At 40.7% G+C, this 23555-nt stretch overlaps 1 protein-coding gene across 3 annotated transcripts in view; it reads right to left on the minus strand.

Annotated features, from left to right (window-relative positions):
- Positions 1–23555, minus strand: part of HHAT (hedgehog acyltransferase) — a 365335-nt gene that overhangs the window by 246843 nt on the left and 94937 nt on the right. For all 3 annotated transcript variants that reach the window (XM_083175655.1, XM_083175656.1, XM_083175654.1), the window contains exons 6-7: positions 17726–17938; positions 10687–10858 (exon numbers count right to left, since the gene is read on the minus strand). In XM_083175655.1, the coding sequence (XP_083031781.1) occupies positions 10687–10858; positions 17726–17938 (385 nt within the window). The remainder of the gene's footprint in view (positions 1–10686; positions 10859–17725; positions 17939–23555) is intronic.

Below are 23555 nucleotides of genomic sequence, written 5' to 3' on the forward strand. Positions count from 1 at the left end.
CGGCTAGTGTGGGAAAGTTGTGACTTGACCTGAATAAGAAACGTGCAAATGCATTTTGATCTGAGTCAACATCTTCTGTTCTGGCAAGAGGCCTGAAGTTTCACTTTTTAGGTGAAAATGACGAAAACTGTGAAGATGCTCCGATCTAGTTATAATTATGTCAGAATGTCTTAGAGTGGTTCATTAATATACTTTAGCATAGTAAAAAACAGTACGAGCTTGTCCTAGTGCAAAGTGACTGACTGGCGGGAGAAAAAATCCCTAATAATTGACCCATTTTCATGGTCACAATTGTGAATATTGTGTGTTTTCTCCTGAACGTGTTTATAATAGAAGAAGCACAAATACTCTAAATGGAATTTCGGTGACACTGTGTGAAATATAACACTGCATAATAGCCCTTAATCAGACCTGATCGCAGTACAAATTTGTTCTCAAAATGGGCAAAACAAATGCTGCATTGCAGGTGGGGCAGATGTAACGTGCTGAGAGAATTTGGGTGGGGTGTGTTGAAAATGAAATCTAAATTGCAGCAGGTATTTACCCTGCACAGAAACAAAATAACTCAACACAAATCTAAAGGTGGCCATACATCTACAGATCGATTGTCAGATCTGGCTGGTTGGAACAAATACCTGGTAATATCTGAATGACAGTTTTTGGCAGTTTTCCAGCATTTCAAAGCAAAGTGCTCTCATCCATTACCAGTATTTTGTTCCAAACAGACAGATCGGACAATAAATCTGTAGATGTATGGCCACATTAACTCCCTCTGCACATGTTACATCTGCCCCACCTGCAGCTGCATTACAGCATATAATTATGCCAAAGATAAGCCAATATATTAACAGTTAAATACATTAAATTTCATTATGCTGTAATAAGTATTGCTGATCAATCCTGCCTAGCAGGGCTGTCTTTTTGTATGGGCTTAATGGGCACTTGCCCAGGGCCCCCCGGCGTATAAGGGCTGTATGTTGATAGCTGAGGATCCCCTTTTTTCAGGGATACCAAAATTTAGAAAATCGGCCCTGGGGAACTGCAGATATCCAACTTCAAAGCAGCAGTCCACATCCGACTTGTTAATTACAATTTCCAGTCATATTTCTCAGGTTCTCTCTGACACTAGCGGCTTGTCTCTATCATGCCCAGAACCAGAGATATCAGCCTTCAAGCAGCCGGTCCCTGCTCCAGCTCCAAACGTCTGGTGTAGTTTTATATTTTTGTCAATGGATTGCTCTGGCTCCTGATCTCTGATACCCAAGTTCCCAGCACCTCCTGAAAGTTGGGACTCTAGGTTTTTATACTAGGCTAAGAAATCTATTTCCAGATAATGGCGATATCTGCAGTCAAACAAGCTACCCTTCCACCGGAAAATGACGAATATTAAGCCCACTCCATTATCCAACCGTCCCCTGTGTATAAAACACCCCCTACCTCCCCGGAAGTCATTTACAAGGGATTCTTCATACAGCTCAGTGCCCCCTTCCACACGTTAGTGTTCACCCTCCCACCACCTGTGCAGTAAAGGAGTAATTAGCAGAAGTTACTGCTCCAGGTCCTACATGTTGAATGGAAGATAGAGCACCCCCTGCCACCCGTGGGACATCACAGCTGCTGCTGATAGCACCCCCCACCTCTAGGAGGGGAGAATGGGTAAGGGCCCCAGTGCATTGCTTTGCCCAGGTGCCCACACTGCTGTTAAGACGGCCCTGCTGCCTAGAAATGAACACAGTGATTGGCATATATGTACTGCTGGACACCACTCATAGAATGATTAACCTGTTATTATTTGAATCAATGTTCTTGTTTTTTTTTCCCTAAACATTAGATGTATTTGTTTATTTATTTATTTACAATTTCTTATATAGCTCAGCAGATTCCTTTACGCTTTACAATAGTAGACAGTGATAAAACAAACTGGGTAATGACAGACAGACTTGGGGTTTAGAGGGCCCTGCTGCAAGCTTACAATTTATTACATCATAATACACTTCAACGTATTTAACAGTTAATATATTGGCTTATCTTTGGCATAATTATATGCTGTAATGCAGCCCAATCATGTTCCCAGTATAGGGGATGCAACACTGTTTTTCTGTCAATAAACAGAAGTGATATGTAAAATTATACATTAGACAATTTAAACTTACTTGTAATACTTTTTGTAACAGTTACTGTTTTTCAATAACAGACTGCAACAGTTATTTCTTATTTATATACACAGGATTGTCTATCTTTGTATATGCACTGCAAAGAGAGCAGCATAAATCCAATTTCATGTATTTCAGTGACACTGTGTGAAATATAACACTGCATAATGGCCCTTAATCAGACCTGATAGCAGTACAAATTTGTTCTCAAAATGGGCAAAAAAATGCTGGACTGCAGGTGGGGCAGATGTAACATGTGCAGAGAGATTTAAGGTGGCCATACATCTACAGATTTATTGTCCGATCTGTCTGGTTGGAACAAAATCCTGGTAAAAGATGAGAGCAAATGACAGTTGACCATTTGCTTTGAAATGCTGAAAAACTGTCATTCAGATATTACCAGCTGTTTGTTCCAACCGGCCCAATCTGACAATCGATCTGTAGATGTATGGCCACCTTTAGATTTGTGTGAGTTATTTTGTTTCTGTGCAAGGTAAATACCGGCTGCATTATTTTTACACTGTAATTTAGATTTCAGTTTCAACACACCCCACCCAAATTTAACTCTCTCAGCACGTTACATCTGCCCCACCTGCAATGCAGCATTTGTTTTGCCCATTTTGAGAACAAATTTGTACTGGGATCAGGTCTGATTAAGGGCTATTATGCAGTGTTATATTTCACACAGTGTCACCGAAATTCCATTTAGAGTATTTGTGCTTCTATTATAAACACGTTCAGGAGAAAACACACAATATTCACAATTGTGACCATGAAAATGGGTCAATTATTAGGGATTTTTTCTCCCGCCAGTCAGTCACTTTGCACTAGGACAAGCTCGTACTCTCTTTTACTAAGCTAAAGTATATTAATGCACCACTCTAAGACATCCTGACATAATTTTAACTAGATCGGAGCATCTTCATAGTTTTCGTCATTTTCACCAAAAAAGTGAAACTTCAGGCCTCTTGCCAGAACAGAAGATGTTGACTCAGATCAAAATGCTTTTGCACGTTTCTTATTCAAGTCAAGTCACAACTTTTCCACACTAGCCGATTTTGAATTTCTCAATTTCAGTTTTTTCACTCCGCCCTAATATATATATATATATATATATATATATATATATATATATATATATATATATATATATATATATATATATATATATATATATATATATATATATATATATATTTTGCAATGGGGAAGTTGTCATGCTGGCAGAATATATATATATAGAACTAGTTTATAATAGTCATTCAAGAATAGCTTTGGTGAATACTATTCATGTTTAATATTCTGTAATGCACAGCACTGGTAATTAAAAGCCGTTATGTATAAATACTCAGATAATATATGGATAGATACTGGGAATGTCTACATATGTTAAACCCCAGGAAGTGAAGGTTCCGGTGTCCCCACTTGGGCATACGATTTATCAGTACAAAACAAAGTAGCTTGGCATCACTGCAGCAGCTCAATCTTTATACTGTGAAAATACTGGCATGCACAATGCAATGTACAGTATCTACTAAATCCTCTCTTTAGAACAGGTAGTGCATTACTAGCTGGTCCTTGCTGCCACCTAATGGTGAAAATTTTAGTATGAAAAAACAATGCAGATAACTTACATTAAGAAACTTTACTCAAAGATGAAAAATCAACAAGACATTGGGCCAGATGCACTAAACTCCCAAAGTAATAAAATGGACCAATCAGCTCCTGTCTGAAATTTCTGAAACACAGTCTGTGGCATGACAGGTAGGAGCTGATTGTCAGGTTGTTTATCACTCTACATTTTATCACTTTGAAATCTTAGTGCATCTGGCCCATTAAGAAGTTACAGGTTTTGCTGCAGGATGTACAGTAAGACAGAGCTTGCTAAATGCAAACACAAAGCAGCAAACGGAGGAACTCATTTGCACGCTATGAGCCTGATTCCGAGGGGCACACAATGTCAATGTTGGAAGCAGTGGAACAATTTTTAGCCCCTGCTCATGTACCAGCACTGCACTGCGCACCCACAGTGAATGATTAGCAATTGCAAATGCACAAAGGATTCATTCCCAAGGTGAGTACCAAGTAATCAGCATCTGTTGGAGGTAAGTATGCAGTTAATGTGAGACGCCAGCAGTGTGCATACAACTGTGTTATGTATTGGAGCAGTATACCTAGCAAGTCTGCACATTTCTGCTCTCAAGAAACACCTCCATATAACAGATAGCTAGACATGTAGAACGGATGAGAAGCAGCCACTGTCTAAAGCTGGCCATATACGGGTGCGATTTTGCCGATTTCACCTGATTACAACGGATCGGACCGAGAAATTAAGTGAAATCAGCCAAAATCGCATGTGTTTGACATCTCTTCCGTTCTGATGCATGGTCCCATGTGCAGCGGGAGATTGAATGTGCTGCAGATAAGATTAATTGTATGTGCAGCTGTGCGGTGCACATTGCAGGTGCACACTAGAGCCCGCAAAGTATCGCATACGATTTCCCTTTAAATCCCCCCAAATGTTCCCTGGTAGTCCTTTTAGGTACGCAATAAATCTTATGTAAAAATGGCACATCAAATGCCAAATGGAATGCCAGCACTCCCGAGGTGCTGCTGGGGAAGTTCAAGGGAAATCTGGTCTGACTTGTGCCTCAAGTGTTGGCCCAGTGTATGGGGGCCTTTAGACAGGCATTTCCAAAACCGGTGCTCAAGGCACACAAACAGTGCATGTTGTAGTGATATCCAGGATTCATCACATATGGTTGAATCAAAATCAGCATATGACAGCAATCTGCAGATGACTGCAGAAATGACCCCTGTCTTAATATTGGCAGCTGGTTATTCATTCGATTTCTACTGCTCCCTGGAAGGTTATAAACATAGGTCTCTGGTTCTAAGTGAATGACAGAGACCCTGGTAAATGTAACAAGCAATTGTGGTCTCCAGAAATGGGTTATAAGAAAATCTCACTCTTGGGAACACACAACCGTCACAGCTTGGGTGGGAAGTTTGGATGAAACAGGTGGCAACTGTGGCCAAGAGATTGTTCGTTCACCAAGATACTACTAATCTGTCCTTTATGGGGTGTGATATGTACATAGCAGGGCCGGATTAAGAGCCCAATGGGTCTGAAGCTGAAAATGTTCAAGGGCTTCAAAAAGAAGTGGAGGAGGCAGGGCCAATGCCATGTAGGCAAGTAGAGCCCATACAGTAGGAGCCCTAATGTCTCCATAAATATATAAAAGTACAAACATTGTATAAATGTGTCAAATAGAAATGCAATTGTAATGCTTTTATTTTGTGGCCAACTGGTGTTTGTATGGTGATCCTCATGCTGTAGGTGATGAATGGCCTATACTTATGTGAGGGCCTGGATCTCCAGCTCCATCCGCCCATTGTAATTCTGGCCCTGGTACATAAAGTGGAAGGAGATAACGCACCAGCCAATCAGCTGTGTTTGAAATGTAATAGTTGGGAGCTGATTGGCTGGTGCGTTATATCCTTCCACTTTATCTCCAGGTTATCTCTTTGCCAGGCTTAAAACATCTGCCCCATAGAGCCTAATAGTTTTTTCAGCAATAGTTTGTATTTGTTCACCAAGTGGCGTTCACAATGAAGTAAAGGTATAGGTCATGACTCTGAGTCACATGCAAATTTCCACCTGTGTATGTCACAGCTTTGTCTGCATGTGGAAAGTCATCCCTCTCAATGTGTTAATATTTGTAGCTGTCAACATTAGTCTGTCCTAATGCAAAAGATCCATCTGAAACAGATAAGGTATGATCAGGCGCAGAATTCAGTCGTGCATGCAAACACTCCAATAAGAAGGAACAGTTCCTTATACTTGCAGTTTCACTGTTCTGTTACTGACAGATACAGTATGTCCCTTTCAATGAAAAAGTTGTCCTCCCTCCATATTCCAGTCTCCAATGTATTTCTGTGGCTAATGCATAATACACAGATTTCTGAAAAGATTACTATGCATTTATTTACAGTTTCTTATATAGCGCAGCAGATTCCGTTGCGCTTTACAAATTTCCACTTGTGGTTTCACTCGAAACCATGCTTACAGAGTGGAACGCTAAATGTGCAGACAAAATTAGCCCAATTTTGCCCACACACTGTGCTTGGATTGCAATCCTCCCTGAGGAGGCAGCTAATGCTACCTCTTTACAACCAAAGAAACTCACACTCACTATGCATGAGCCCAAGAATGCCTGCCTTTACTGACAGTAATGTGTATTCTTGTGTTTGGGGCAAAGTCCCTTATTACACCTTTCTGTACCTGGGAATTTATTAATTTATTGGCAGTTATTTATATAGCGCATTCATATTCCGCAGCACTTTACAGAGAATATCTGAACATTCACATAAGTCCCTGCCCCAGTGGAGCTTACAATCTTTATTCCCTGGTAAGTAACAAGACATTGGTTCCCCCAGCACACTGAATAGTTTTAGCAACCAATCTTGAACACTACATGATAATAGAATTCAGAGATACATATACCCGCGCAGGTGTATGACATGCCCCCAAGCCGCGTCAAGGCTTCTCTGTATATTGGGGGTCCCTAGCGCTATATCTAGGTGCAGGGTGTGGCACCCCAAAAACTATCATAAGCTAGGAGGCCGAAGCCGAAGCTATACATAAAGAGAGAGATAAATGAAATGTAATTAAAATGAGAGAGATAGTGTTAGTGAGGGAAAAGTGTTAATAGAATGTAAGGGCATGCTGCACTAAAGCCACCCAGCCCAACCAGTCCAGGGGCACCGCACCCCACACCACTGTTACCCTAAATTGGGTCTACAATTAGTCAGCAAGGAGCCACATGATAATGGCTCCTTACTTGGTATATCTGAACTAAGAGCTACCTACCTTGGAGCAACCCCAGACTACTCCATGTGGCATATCAGGACCTGCATCTCCGCCTAATACAAGCTCCTCTCTGCCTCTCACAACATACATACAGATAGTGGTAGATGCTCAAATTAGTTCAGTAAAACTTTTCAGGTGCATGCAAGGGAGGGGTTAATACTTACTAAGTAACAAGACATTGGTTCCCCCGGCACACTGAATAGTTTTAGAAACCAATCTTGAACACTACATGATAATAGAATTCAGAGATATTGGTTACATATACCTGCGCAGGTATATGTAACCATATATAGGTTTATTCCCTACCACATATACATGTACTCACATCCATTCTAGAGTTATTTTGTTAGGAGCCAATTAACCTGCCAGTATATTTTTGGATTGTGGGAGGAAACCGGAGTCCCCGGAGTAAACCCATGCAAGCACGGGGAGAATATACAAACTTCACACAGTTAGGCCATGGTGGGAATTGAACCCATGACCTCAGTGCTGTGAGGCACTAATGCTAACCATTACACCATCCGAGCTGCCCCGCAATGTAAAATGAGTCCTGGTGAGCTGGCGGGGGAGTTCATGAGAAGTTGAATGCAATACATCGTGGGTCCTGATTTATTGGTCCAATCAGAATCGGGGGGATTATGGGCCAAATCACAGTAGTGTATGGGGGCTTTACATTGGTGTCCATATATGTGTTGTACTATACAGTATGTCAGTTTGCGCTACATCAGATTATTATTTGTGTAACTGATACAAAATTGATCTGAAAATATTAATGTAACTTTTAGGAATGTCCTCAACTTGCTACACTATAAATGCAGCTTGCAGATGACTGCAGAAATGACCCCTGCCTTAATATTGGCAGCTGGTTATTCATTGGATCTCTACTGCTCCCTGGAAGGTTATAAACATAGGTCTCTGGTTCTAAGTGAATGACAGAGACCCTGTTATATGTAACAAGCAATCGTGGTCTTCAGACGGAACCCCAGCGAAGTCTAATTAAAGGGATAGAAAGGAATTTTAGAACACTGCTATTATAATGGGAAAACCTTTTCAGCTAAAGAAGCCCTAAAGACGTAACATTATCCTATTTTCAATTTTAGTTTAACTTGTTAGGATGGATGAAGCACTGATTGCAACAAGGCGAAATGTCAGCGATTCATCTCCTTGGCAGAGCTTTAGTCATATAATTTACAACATTAATCAGCGCTGCATATTTCTGCTTACATTTCCAGCCCAGCACTTGCTGTTAAAGAACCGATGGCTTTTGATGGAGTATTTCTCTAACTGATCGGTACACGCACATTACTTTCACGAGACACCATAATCAGCAGTATTTGGCTTTTTTTTTAAGGAGTCACATTTTCTAGTTTTTTTTCCCCAGCGCCAGGTCATCATTTCACTGAAGCCATGTTAGCAAATTAATTATCTCATTCTGATAGATGCGCAACCCGTGCCATATCTAGAACTTGGTGGTATCTCATACATCATAATAGGCTGAGATTTAGATATCTATATATCTATATATGAGAGAGTGCTTATAAATACAGTAATTATCAGGTTCTCTAATTCACTCTACACATTAGTAAAAAAAATTAGAGGGGTTTTCAATGCCCCTGGCGGCGAAAAATGCCGATAGCTCCTGTAAAGTATTCAACTCCCTCCCCTTTATTTGCCGTTTCCATCTGGATCCCTGAGGCAAGGTGAAAACAGCGAGTGTGGCCATTAAAAAGGTGGGGCTCGCCGTTTAAGAGGATCCTCGCCATCCTCTCACGGTGAGGATTTCTCCCTTACATTGAATACAGCGAGGCCCAGCAAGGGGGTTTGACAGCGAGGATGGATTGGTTTCAGCGAGGAAAAGTCATACTCACTGTACAAACCCCCTCACCGGCCGCATAGAATATCACCCAATGTATAGATTCAATTCTGCACAACATCAGATCCATATATAACCCCAAAACCTAATCTATAATGTTATCTTGTAAAAGCCTCCCATTGAAGCTACACTCCTCATGCAATATAAGCCTTACTGACTTTGTGATTCTCTTAGGAAAAGCCTCTGTATTGAGGTTCCTGATTGACAATATTAGACATTAAAGTATTCCCAAAATTCTGTTGTATCTACAAAGTTACACAATTTGTGCATAATGGAAAAAGAGAGGCAGTGCTCAGAAGCCTTGGCTTATTAGATAACGATGATTGTCTTGTAGTCTCCAAGGTAACATAAATGCTCCACAAAGACGTCATGGATTTACACAGTGAAAAGACCATTGATGTCATTGCAAGATGAAAGGGGCATGTTATCATTTTTAATCTAGACTTCCTGAGTCTCCTCAGCTAGTTCATCTTTATCTCTAGCATGTGTTTGCACTAAGAGGAAGAATGTATTAAATGTTATTTGATGAGTGTGCATAGATTTTGTCCCAGGATGACCCAATGCTCACCCACTTTACAATTTCTATTTCCATTAAAGTTACTTTTTAGTTATCAGTTTCCAAGAGACTGTGTATAAGACGATGTGGTACCCAGAGTGATGAAAAGGGAAACTATAGCAAGGGGATGGGGATCTCCAGCGGTGATCCTAGATGAGAATGGAACTTATGAGGAGTGATAAGAAGGGCATTTAGCCACAATGCTACATATAGCTATCACTTTGCAGGTGCTTTGCAATGCAGCAATAGACAGCAGCCCCGGTCTCCATGCTTATGGCCTATCAACCTCCTCCGTCACAACAGTAGTGCCTGGCTGTTTCCTAGAGGCTGCTGTAATAGGTGTGTTGTTAGGTAGATATTGGGTGAGATTTAATAGGATGAGAGATTCAGAAAGTGAGAGATTTGGGAAGAAATCTCCTGTTTTTTTAAAGCTGCAATAATTTACACTGCAAAACCAGTTTGATTCTGAAGTATAAATGATTGCCGCTTTAAAAAAACTGGAGATTTCTTCCCAAATCTCTTACTTTCTGAATCTCTCATCCTATTAAATCTCACCCAATACCTCAATTCAATATTCTTTCTCCACAAAAATTTTTTTTAAATCAAAGGCTCATTGGTAAACTAAATCTGTACTTCCCCCGGAAAGACTCCTCAACAAAATGCTGCCATCTTACGCCGTAATGATGGCGGTGTCGGTGGCGGGGTACATGGTGGAACATAAGCTCAATACCATATGGTTAACATGCATTAGATTAACAGGTACAAAAAGTAGACGGATGAAAGGTCGTCCAGTACAAAGGTCAACGGTCGATGAACATATGTTTTTTTTTTTTTCAACTTTTTCATAATTTACAATGCATGTGGACTATAATTGCGAATAATGACCTTGCCAGAAGTGTGGCGAGTGAAGCCAGCACGCAAGGGTATGCAATTCTACTATTTTGGCTTACATATGGCAAAATGACACTACGAGAAGCTTGTGCTGACCATTTTTGTGTTGACCCTTTTCATGTCCTCCCCATGACCTAGTCAACCTCTTTTTACAGATCAGCCTTTTGAACTATTGTATGTCAGATGGTTAATTTATTCATTGTCGATCTTTTAGTCCACACCATAAATATTGTATGAAAAATAATTAAGCCAATATAAATAGCGAGGTGTTTTGTACGGTTGTTAACTTTATCACTATACAATTGAGTCACATTAGAGACGGACGTTTAGTTATGCTCACCAAGAGTCCAGTACGACACTTCTTCAAGAGTGGGATAGTTGCTATAAAAAGCATGCATATACATCATATGAATCATCAGCTCGCCCAGACACCACCACAGAAGTAAGCGGAACACATCTGCTACCAGTCCAGAAAATGTAACAATCGGCCACTGTGTATTCGGCGTTTGCATCTGAAAGGAAAGAGTATAATTCAGATCATGTCCTTTTAACTTCTGATGTGTTCTTAAAGTTCATGGGATTTAAATCTAATTCTACAAAAAGCAATGACACATCTGGAAAGTGCATTCAGCTCTGTGATTCAATGTAAATTTTCTGCATAGAAATTTTTTGGGGGCTGTGGCACTGACTCCCACCGATTCACCTAGGTCTTTTAGCAAGACGAAGGGGCAGATTCAGGTGGTCCCCACCATTGACAAGGGGCATCTGTAATTGGTGGGGGTCTGCGCATGTGCATTGTCTATAATGTGCATTTACAGGCCACAGGTGTGAGCTTCTTTGGTAAATTTTTCCTTGGCCCGAGATTCTCTCAGCCTGACTGACAGGCAGGCGGCATTCCGGGGATAACCCCCGACGTTTCATGAACGTGTGTAAGTAACCATCAAAGGATTTCTCCTCTGCGCGGTGTTAGTGAACGGATGTCTACCCGTACACATCCATTCGCAGCCGTGCTCATGGGATTCGTACAGCGCCGCAGCATTAACCCCTTCAGTAGTGGGTTTTTTTTGGGAGCAATCCCTAAAAAAAAAAACACACTGTGTTTCCAGGGGCCGGGTAGCGGCCTACAATAGATCAGCCGCTGTCCAACCCGGCAGTGTGTGGTGTGACATTAGCAAGGTTGTGCCGCACACAGCCGGGGGGAAAGGAGGCGGGGCCGGGTAGTGGCTGAAGCTGAGTGCAGCGCTGATCTCAGCGCTCAGCTCAGTGGCGCTGCCCGGCAAGAGGGAGCACAGGCAGTGGCACTCCGAGGATTTTCCAGATTTGCCAGACTGGGCACTGGCGCATAGCCCGGAAAATTCACAGGAGAGCCAGCGAAGGGGTTAACCTGCTTGCTGGATTCCGAACAAACACAACCTAGTGAGCAGGTCTGAATTGGGCCCCAAGTGTAATGCATACCCTGGGCCTAGGAGGGCCTGTCTATGCATGCTTTTTGTATAACTCAACTTTATGAACTTTGACTTAATGCACACCCCTCCCACTTTAAAACATATATATATATATATAAATGGTCTTGGAGAGCTGCCATGTAATGGTATATTCCAGAAGTATCTTATCTGTGGAAAGACTTATTGGCAACTCCCCAGATACAGGGTGGAGCTGTGATGCCCTATTTCTCTTGCCATGCTAAGCCAACCGAAGCTACACATATCTTGCACCCCACCTGTCCTGACTTTTTTTGGCAGGATCTCTTAATTTGAAAACTTTAACTATAGAGTTTGCATGGAAGTGAGTGGTGCGCCACAAATGGGTTTGGGAGTATAGAGAGCGTCTTTTTGTGCCCCGGTTTTGTATGTGTAAATGTTGACAATCATCTGGTATACAAAAAAATAAATAAATCACAGAATAGGGGTAATTCAGATCTGTGTGCTGGGCTGTGAATTTGCAGCCCCATTGATTATCGAACATTTGCTCATGCACAAAGATCATATTGCGGAAATTATACTGATGCGCCTGCACCGATTAGATAATTATTGTTGTACACCATCGGAGCACATATATATATATATATATATATATATATATATATATATACACACACACACGTGTAATGTATACATGATTTACCTTTAGCCAGAAGATTGCAAAGGTGACGTAACTTTATGTATCAAAAAATTCATTACAGACAATTATTTTTTAAAGTTCATTGACACTCAATGGCATCTAAAGTAAATTCACTGTACATGCAAATTCTAATTATTTGATGCGGTTTCAAAGAACATCAATCTGATCCTCAGAAACAACAAAAATTACCATATCTAACTATAATATATTAGCAGGAACAGTGCCGTGCAAACACAGAGCTGAAAGGAGCCGCTGTGAGCAGATGTACAGAACCAAAATTATAACCTTCATCAACAAAGCAGATGACATTTCGGCTATTTTTATGTAAACACTTGTTCGGGGATCAGAACATACAGTATAATGTGATTAATATGCAAACATATCTGACTGGTAATGCATGTGCCTTGACAAAAGGCTACGCAGTATGTGACTGGAATATGGCAGGTCAGTAGAGTTTCTAATTAACTTCAATGAACGGTATCTGTTTTTTAAGTCCCAAATTAGTGATGTTGAGCATGTATTTCAAAATTGATTAAAATTGTTGGAGCTCACAAACTTTTGTTAATGAATTATAGTTAAAAGGAAAAAAAAATGAAAGGAGATCAGCAGACACGTGTCACCAAGTTCATTATTTGCCAAAGAGTTGCAGAATTATAACTTCAATCGGCTGCCGGGTAAAATAGTTCTATCTATTATGAGAAGATTAAGTACAGTAGTAACCTTATTTTAAATACAATACAATAACTAGCTGAAGTACCTGGCATTGACTTGGTTTAGATCTTCAAGTTATAAAGTTATCAAGGAGTAGGATGTAATTGTCAACAGGAGGCCAGCAATTGGGAGACATCAGGGGTGAAATGTAATAGGATGAGAGATTCAGAAAGTGAGAGATTTGGTAAGAAATCTCCAGTTTTTTTTAAAGTGGCAATCATCTACACTGCAAAATCAGTTTGATTTTGAAGTATAAATGATTGCCGCTTTAAAAAACCTGAAGATTTCTAACCAAATCTCTCACTTTCTGAATCTCTCATCCCATTACATTTCACCCCAGGTGTTTTCAGGGAGTAGACTTACTGTACAATTGCACAGACTGGAAAATGAATTTGATAGCTTGTGATTTGCGTATGGATTTGAGAGTGGATAGCGATCTGCGATATATTAGAAATGAATTTGCAGATTTGCATGGGGTGGGTTTTCTTTCAGTCTGGCCAGTGCCTTTCTATTAGCAGTCATCTGCAACTTTGCAGATCAGTGATCAGGACTGAATCTGGCCCAAAGTGCGATACAATCAAAAGAGAACTACGTATAGTTTCTAAATATCCACAGTGAACATGAGACCAATATGGAATTATTTCCAGAAACCCCAAATCGGAGAAGCATAAACACAAAAGTTACAAAGAACGGAATGTACATAGTAACTGTTGATATGTAATAAGTGCCTGTTGGTTGCAAAAGCCAAGACTATCTTGAAAGAGCAAAACCATGTGCACTACAGGTGGAGCAAATGTAACATGTGAGTTACCGTATTTTGTGCATGGTAATTACTGGCTTCTTTATTTTTACAATACAATTTAGATTTAAGTTTGGACACACCTCATCCATATGCAGGGGTTAAAGTGGGGGTGGACGGGATGGAACCAAGTTCAACCACCTGCAATTCTAGGTAGAACTGGTTCCACCTCCACCATGGCCTGCACAGTAATTCCAACAGAAAAGCATGTTCCACCGCCCATGTCAATAGAGGATGCAGGTGGAACTTGTATCACTAATAAGCTGAAGCCACCTCACCCTCCTCCGATCCTGGTGGCTCCATGGTTCTCCTCCACCTGCGGTCCATCCCTCCTGGTACTGAAGGGGAAATGAGTTCCATCACCTCTTCAGGACCACTTGAACCCCTGCCCAAATATAAATCTCTCTGCACATGTTGAATTTGCCCCACCTGCCGTGCACGTATTTTTCTCATTTGAAAAAGATTTGGCTTTTGCCAAAATCCCTTATGTCTAGTCCTCCCCAGTGTGTGTATATATAAAACATACATTAAACAAATGCTTTTGCAAACCGGTAGCTCTACTAACCATAATTATGAATCATAATGAATAAGGGGGGTATTCTATGTGCCGCTGCTATTCCGACAAGGGAAATAGCAGCGGCTCCCTATTCAATGCGGTCTTTAGCAACAGCATTGAAGCAGGATCACGGCAGAACAGGCCTGACTTTAGAAGCTATGGGGCCCATTCTGCCGATAACGGCTGTGGATTGTCGCGATCCCAGCCGCAGATTGACAATCCATGGCCGCTTTCACAGCCACGCCCTCTATGTGCCGAACCGCAGGCGCAACATTGAATCCTGCCTGTCGTTCTGCAATCGATCAGACCGTAAACGGGCCAGGATCACAGCTGTTGGGAGGGATCGACAGCCGTGATCCTAAATTGCATACCCCCCTAACAGTCGAAATGTTCAGCACCCTAAAGGACTGCTGGATATTGGTAAAGGGATGTAGTTGCACCCCAAACTTAGTATGGGTTGGCAGGATTGTGTTCACATCACTGAAATTTGCTCATCAGGTATGATTCAGGAGTCGGTGGGAATCTTTTTAATGGTTATATCTTTTAATGCTTTGAAATTATATAATTTTAATAAGCCAACAGATTCCTAAGGCCCATAACACTGGTTGTGTTTAATTCTGCATGGTAATAACAATCTCATGAAGGATACATTACTAACACACCCACACTTATTTATGTCACATCTGAGATGTATATGAAATTATTTGTCATGGCAACACATTTAGAAAAACAGCAATTTATCGTTTAGGTTCAACTGAGGCAGTAACAACAGTGAGCGGAACAGAGCAATTAGTACAGTATGCGGGGTTGAGAGAAGCTTAAAAGTGATCAAAAGGTATTAGTTATTATTAAGATATATATTTTTCTAATGTATGCCACAAAGAATTAAAAGTAAGTCTTTATGAAAATAAAAGTTGTGTCATTTATTATATCAAACATTTGAAAAATAAAACACCACAGACCAAGCAAGTACTGTCCATGATCCATTCCTTTATATGCAATAGCTATGAGTATGGCTAAACATTTACAGTTATCACCAGGAACACCACCCGGGGTAACAGTACAAATCATTCTAATGATAGTGGAAACAAAAACCAATAGTTTACCGGCTATTATTTTCCCCTCATGAAAAGTTTTTGTTGTAAGAGGAGTAATTTCAATGACATTACATGGTGTCAATCAAGAGCACATACATAATTAAGGTGTTACGGTCTTAGTAAAATAGAAAGTAAAAATACATTAAATAATACTGGTGGAAATATGACAGATGAAGCATATGCTGGGACAATTAACTATACCAAATTATATACAGTATATATATATATATATATATATATATATATATATATATGTGTGTTTATATATTTAGTACATAGGAAAAGAAGTATCTGAAGCATTATATTCAGAAGGGATAATAAATGGGAAAAACTTCTTAATTTCAAGACAAACATGGGTGAGGGAGTAGCCATCATGAGCTGGTCCATGCAGTGACTGGCTCCCTTGTTCTCTCCTAGTTTACTGCGTCACAGCAACCTATAGCTGTACCTGGGCAATGGCCCCAGCAATTAATGCAGCACTTTATAGGTGCCGCCATCTTAAATGTGACCAGATGTACCAAGCTTCAAAACGTAATAGAGTTGAGAGTGATACACAACCAGCCACTAACTGCCATGTTATAGGATGGGGTTAAAAAAAGTTAGTTAGGAGATGATTGCCTGGTAGTTCATCGCTCTCTATTTTATAAATTTTTAAAGCTTGGTTCATCTGGCCAATGAGCCTCTAACAAACCAACCAACCACCACCTATTAGTGGGCAGCCTATTTAAACCCTTCGTGGTCTTTACAGCATTGTTGAAATAGGGATGGCCATAATCACAGATGGTTTATTGTCAGAAACCATTGTCAGTTGTGGGAGGTGGTTTGCTGTTGGGTAGGGTAGTGCGGCTGCAGTGCCGCAGGACGCATTGGCTTGATGGCAGGGTCCATGTGCTGGGGCATAGAGACTGGGGCCGCCATTGTTGCTCCAGTGAGTCTGGGTCTGACATGTGTCTCTTATACAGGGATCTGGCATAGTGGAGACCAGATGAGATTAATACATCCCAGGGTGCACTCAGCCAATTGGTACTGTCTTCTCCCTTAAAAGGGGCCTGGTTTTGTGCCTCAGTGCCAGTGCTTCAGGTTACAGTACTTCAATTCTTCAGTCTTAAAGCCATAGTCTTCAATTCTTCAGCTTCAAAGCCACAGTTTTCAATTATTCACCCTTAAAGCCACAGTCTTCAATTATTCACAGTCTTCAAGGGGATGCAGTTAAAATCCCGGCGGTCGGGATCCCGGCGTTCAGAATCCCGACGCCGGAATCCCGACCGCCGAAATGCCGACACTTTCTCCCTCCTGGGGTGTCCATGACACCCCTGGAGGGAGAATAAATTAGTGTGCCGAGCGTAGCCCCCCCTTGTCGGCATTTCGGCTGTCGGGATTCCGGCGTCGGGATTCTGAACGCCGGGATCCCGACCGCCGGGATTCAATACTGAATCCTCTTCAAGTTACAGTATTCAGTTCTTCTTTTGCATCTTAATTGTAGTGTTCGGTAATTCTTCATTAAATTTCCTGAACTGCTGATGAGAGTTCTGAATCTTATTTCTTCGTTATCCCTCTGGGAGATATCACATGAGAAAGCACTACATACTGTATGTCAACCAAGCTTTAATCTCAATCTAAGTACAGCTTCCTCAGCTACTTATCACTCGCCAGTTCCCCAAACTCAGCCTAGCGTGACATTTATGCCCGATGTAGAATAGTTTTGCCATCGATGGGAGAGAACCAGATGGTTCCTTCTAATAATGGCACACCATAACCAAATAGTTTTTTCTATTATTTTCCCACCCAACATCTGTGAAGCCACACCCACAGGTTATGATTGGCCCATGGCCAGTCAGTCAAAGAAAATGGATGACCACTGGTAATGCAAATGCTTATGTGCAGTTGACTTCCAAGTGCTCCATATACTTCTTTTTGACAGGAGAGCACTCAGTAGTTGGGGCACTGTGCAAAATTCTACTACCAACTATAATCTCCCGGAAACTAGATTCTTTCAAAAGTAGCAAGTATGGTGTGTGTGTGTGTGTGTGTCTAGCTCTGCATAATGTACAAATAGCAATAATTACATTATATCATACAATAACGACAGACATACCTGTTTGGTGAATTCATTGAAGGTGATGATGGGTCCATTGTGGAGAAGAGGGTGATAGAATACATAGACCAGCATAGAAGGGAAGGAATAGCTGCTGCCGTCACTTGCCTGGTAACTGTTGTACTCTAAGCAAAAACTTGTGTAAAAGAGTGAGCGCACAGTGAGGGTGAACTGCAGAAGGTAATACTCATTCTCAGTGTCGTACCATCCACGCTGCAAACAAAAATAGGAGACAATTAGCCTTCAAACTTCACAAATAATATGTTTTTATTTACTGTATAAATGAGGTATGTAGCAATTATAGTTATATTAGGACATATTGTGAGATATGATTTTCTTTTGATGTTTTGATGTCTAGTGGTGTGTACACACGGCAGGATATGCCATGAGATGCGAGTCCCGATACGATCAGATCGCATCGGGACTCGCAACTCACGGCATGCAGGAGGGGCACAATTTAAACTATATAGTGCAGATCTGCAGTATATAGTCTTGGCTGCCCTCTCTATCTGGCTGCCGATTTGCGCTCACACGGGAGCACGCATCGGCATGCGATATGGCTTCCGATGTTCACTATATCAGCAACATCGGAAGCCATATCGGCCCGTGTGTGCACACAGTTTGACTGCATATTAAGTATTTAGATAAATGAAGCTGCCACCAAACAGCAGGAACTATCGCAAAGAGCTGCCTAACCACCAGGTGTCACCACACACAAACAGGATTGAAGACCCCCAACCATACTGTATGTTATCTGTTTTGAAAGAAAATTGATACTTCTAAAATAGCTAGGAGATCTCAAAATCCTAGAAATATATATGTAGTCTATACAGAGATCAGGTTTGATTTGTCAATTATTAGGATATATGGTTTATCAGAAATTACATATATAACCCATCACACATCACTGGTCAGCCAGCCTGCAAACTGGGTTATCATTTCACTATGGGCCTAATTCAGACATGATCGCAGGCAGATGAAACATGTATAGAGATAGTTAGATTTGGGTGAGTTATTTTGTTTCTGTGCAGGGTAAATACTGTCTGCTTTATTTTATGTGGAAATCTCAGAAATTCTATGAAAAGTGCTGCAGAATATATGTGCGCTATATAAGAAACTGTTAATAAATAAATAATAAAGAAATGGTTTTGTCCATATTGAAAACAAATTTGGCCTGCAATCATGTCTGAATTAGGCCCTAAGGCATATCTTGGGCAGATAGAATGGTCAGTGTATTATATTTGGCTCTGCCATCACTGCATCAGAGAATCTGCGCAATCACAGTCCCTGCACTAGTGTGATGCAATGCAATCACATTGCTGCCTCTGAGTGCAAACCTATGGAAAACTATTGGGGTCCTTGGCAATGAGTATAAATCAATGGTACCAGGTTGCATGTAAATAAGTATTTGTTGGTGTCAACCTCTCTAGATGATAATTAGATGATTTTGCAGACACTGAACTTTTAGGTGGAATTAACTACACTTATCCTCTGCAACACAGTGATTGCATTATTTTGCTACAGTAGATTTTACAGCAAAAGTAACTGTCCATGGCACCATTACCTACTTGCCTACTTTTGAAAACTAGTTTCAGGGAGATTACAGTTGGTAATATAATTTTGCAAAGCGCCCCATTGAGGGGGTGTATCATGTTCCACCCAAAGGGCGTGGCTAGTTCCATATATGGAGAGATTGTTAAAAGAGATTGGGAACGTGGCACCTAGAAGTGTGGGTGTGTACTGCTATATCTGAATATTTTAACATGACTTATATACAAATGTAGATGAGCCCCAAAGCAGTTAGTGAGAGCTACTATACTTGGTAAAGTGCTGGGAAATGGTGCAGACGATTCAATGTAAATGTACCTGTCTCTCATTCCTTTTTCTCCCAAAAATGTAACAGTGTAATCATACCTCCCAACTGTCCCGCTTATTGCGGGAATGTCCCGTTTAATTTTGGGATGTTCCTCCCGTGGCTGGCAGTGTCGCTCGGCAGGAGCGGCAGTTGGGAGTCCACCCCTCTGTCACACATGAATAGACTCCTGCAGCCAGAGGGGCTGGGGGCTCAGCCAGTAGCTCACTGAGCTGCTCGGCATGCCCCCACAGCGGCGAAAATGGGGGCATTGTGAAAAGGTCGGCATTGGAAAAAGGTTAACACAAGTAAAAGGTCCACATTGAAAAAGTTAAACCATGGAATATCAACATGAGTTTTTCACGGTCGTGTCAATTACACCATCTGTCGACATGGACCCACAAATAGTGTAGTGTGTACCTCACCACAAGTGTGTAACTAGAATTAGTAACTTGGACTGAATTGTAATAGCTTTACACTTCCTAGCAAAACATCCATGTGCAGAGCCCCTCCAATGTCTATATATATATATATATATATATATATATATATATATATATATATATATATATATATACATACATACACACACACACACATATATATAGACATATATATATATATATATATATATATATATACACACACACATACTGTACATACACACACAGTCACTAAATATTTATACTCACTAGTCTTGTGCGATTGATCCCCACATAATGCAACCAATTCAGACACGTTCTTTTGGGTCCGAATTTGGCCCCTTCCCCGAATAATAAAATAAATAATAATAATAATAATAATAATCATATAATGCCATTGCCAGGACAAGAGCAATAACACTGCTTTATTCCAGGCATAGGGTTTATTTTATTTCTTGCTATTTTTGCTTTTTTGTGACCTGCGTCTTTGCAAGTCAATCCCCTTCTATTTATTTTATTTCCGTAGTATTGTAATTATGTTTAATTATTAAAACAGAGCAATTAATATAAAACACAATGATAATACTAAAACCAATGTGTACAATATTAATACTAGTGACTTCCTTTTCTTTCACACCTCCAAGTGAGGCAGAAAAGTGGTAACAAGTGTGTAATAAAAATTAGCAATTTGGGACTAAAATTTAGTAGATGGGTGTGAAACATATTTTAAGTTTTGTTAGCAGTTTTACACCTCTATATAAACCTACTGAGCCTAATCCCAGCTAGCTGGTTCCATGCAGTAGTGTCTGTGATGTCACAGACAATAGACATTATGATGTCACATACAATAATCACTATAATGTCACAGTCAATAGAAGGTAATAAATTGCTGCTGCTGGGAGGTGCAGCTCTGATAGGGGAAGAAGTCGTTGAGAGGAGAGGAGAGGAGGTAAAATATTGACTAGAGATGAATAATCTACTTTTACTGATACTTCTTATGGTGACATTGCTCACCATGAGAACCCAAGGCCAGACTACAGATCCACCTGAAGGTAAGATGGAGTTATTGTTATGAAATTCAATTATTAAGGAATTTATCTAACATAACGGGTGTATTTCTCATAGCCCTATAGCTGATGAGATAGCCCTATGTATTACATTGTTTAACCGCCCACATTATATGGTGTTACCTGTTCTGGTAGCACCATCTTATAACTCCATTGCCAGAGCACTTTTTATTTGGTAGTACAGTTGAGTATCCTTTATCCATATATCTGTTATCCAAAGAATTCCATACATTCCAGAAAGTGAAATAAAAAAAAAATTCTTGCTAAAATCTCTACTGGGGACATATTATGTAACTGGCACTACCTGGGACATGATATGTAACTGGCACTACAGGGGACATGATATGTAACTGGCACTACATGGGACATGATATGTAACAGGCACAACCAGTGACATGATATGTAACTGGCACTACTGGGGACATGATATCTAACTGGCACTACTGAGTACATGATATCTAACTGGCACTATTGAGAACATGACATGTAACTTGCACTACTGGGGACAGGATATGTAACTGGCACTACTGAGGACAGGATATGTAACTGGCACTACTGGGGACATATCTAACTGGCACTACTGGGGACATGATATCTAACTGGCACTACAGGGGACATGATATGTAACTGGCACTACTGAGGACATGATATGTAACTGGCACTACTTGGGACATGATAATTAACTGGCACTACAGGGGACATGATAATTAACTGGCACTACAGGGGACATGATATGTAACTGGCACTACTGGGGACATGATATCTAACTGGCACTAAATATGTGCAAGAAAATTATTGCTTGAGGTAGTACACAAACTTTGTTTCATGTTTTGAAACCTTGTTTTGTGTATTTCATGTGTTTGATGTGTTTGTACAACATAAATGCAAAATACATCATTGAAATATAAAAATATTCTGAAATACGGAATAATCTGTTATCCAAATTTCTTCTGGTTCTGAGCATTTTAGATAAGAGATACTCAACCTGTATTATTATTATTATCCTTAATTATTAAAACAAAGAAAATATTATAAATACAATGTATATAGTAACATGTATATGTATCTCTATTAAATAAGTCACATTTGTATGTATTTGTTTATTTTTAAAGGTGCTACAGAGACGAGTTCCGTTGCCCAGATAAGCTGGAGATCAGGTACAGTACTTGCTGGTTTTTTGCCCTATACCAAATGTTTTGATGCTAAAGTCTAAATTAACACAGTTACATTGCTGGCTGGAAATGACATTATTAGCCCCCTATAGTGCACATAATCCCCGTATAGATGTTAATGGCAATGTGTGTAAGAGACGCCCCCCTCAGGCAGCAGAACAGCACTACAGGCGGCACGTATAGAAGTGTACATGTCACTGTCTCTGACATGGGCCTGTGACAGGATTGTTGGCAGATTGTGCATTACACAAGCGGCAACCGTTCTTAGCCGGGCCGTAGATAACCGCACGTGATAGGCCGACAGCAGTCATGTGCGCATTGTCCCCTTCCCTCAGCTGTGCTCAGGCTACACGTGCTGTGATACCCGGCCAATGGCTGCAGTATCACAGCACATGTAGTCTCCGCACACACATCCCAGCCTTACCCATATGCATTGTCCCTGTAATTATAATAATGTCCCATAGTCACTGTCTCTATACATATGTAACGTGTATCATGTGCTTATCTTATCTGTCTCTCTTTCCTGAACAGCATTACCAAAACTGGAAATCGGATTGTTCTTTGGCAAGATCATCTTAGGCATCCTGATGTTGTATGGATTTTATACACTGTATAAGCACATCCAGGAATAGTAAGTTACTAACATTCTCTACACATAATATTACATTACAGAGGTCTCTGGCCTCAAATATTTACTTTCCCTGAATCACTTGGTATGGACACACGACGGAGGAAGCCATTTTGTGGATGTAACCAAAACTCACTAGGTTGCAGCCTAACACCTCAGTAGGAACCATTGACTTGTGAGGATTGGCCATGAGGTGCCTCAGGGAGGTCAATGGTACCCAGTGATACATGTATGTTGGTTTAACCCACAAAATGGCTGCCTGGTCTAGTACAGGAGGATACATCTAATTACCGTATCACCTTATCTGGGGCGTAATAGGGAGAACTGGGCTATTTTATGTGTCTGTGCTATGTGCACTATTATCAACTGACAGCTTCTCATTATTGTTATATTTCAGCTACCAACGTGTATGTGAATATCTGGGTAACAAATACCAGGCTGTAAAGCAGATGGTGACAGGCGCAGGTACAGCTATAGATCCAGATATAGATATTGAGGCAGGAATGGAGTGCCATCACCCCGGACACCATGAATCTACATACCACATGGAATATGAAGGGGAGCGCTACCACCGCGCACATGATGAGGCACACCATTATAAAGAACATCATCACAGCGAACACGAGGCTGAGAAAGACACACAACGCGGCAAAAAAGACTCAAAGCCGGTGAAGAAAGAAAAGAAGCCC

The sequence above is a fragment of the Crinia signifera genome, chromosome 3 (genome assembly GCF_055691185.1).
Source record: "Crinia signifera chromosome 3, ASM5569118v1, whole genome shotgun sequence".
NCBI classification, from domain to species: Eukaryota; Metazoa; Chordata; class Amphibia; order Anura; family Myobatrachidae; genus Crinia; species Crinia signifera.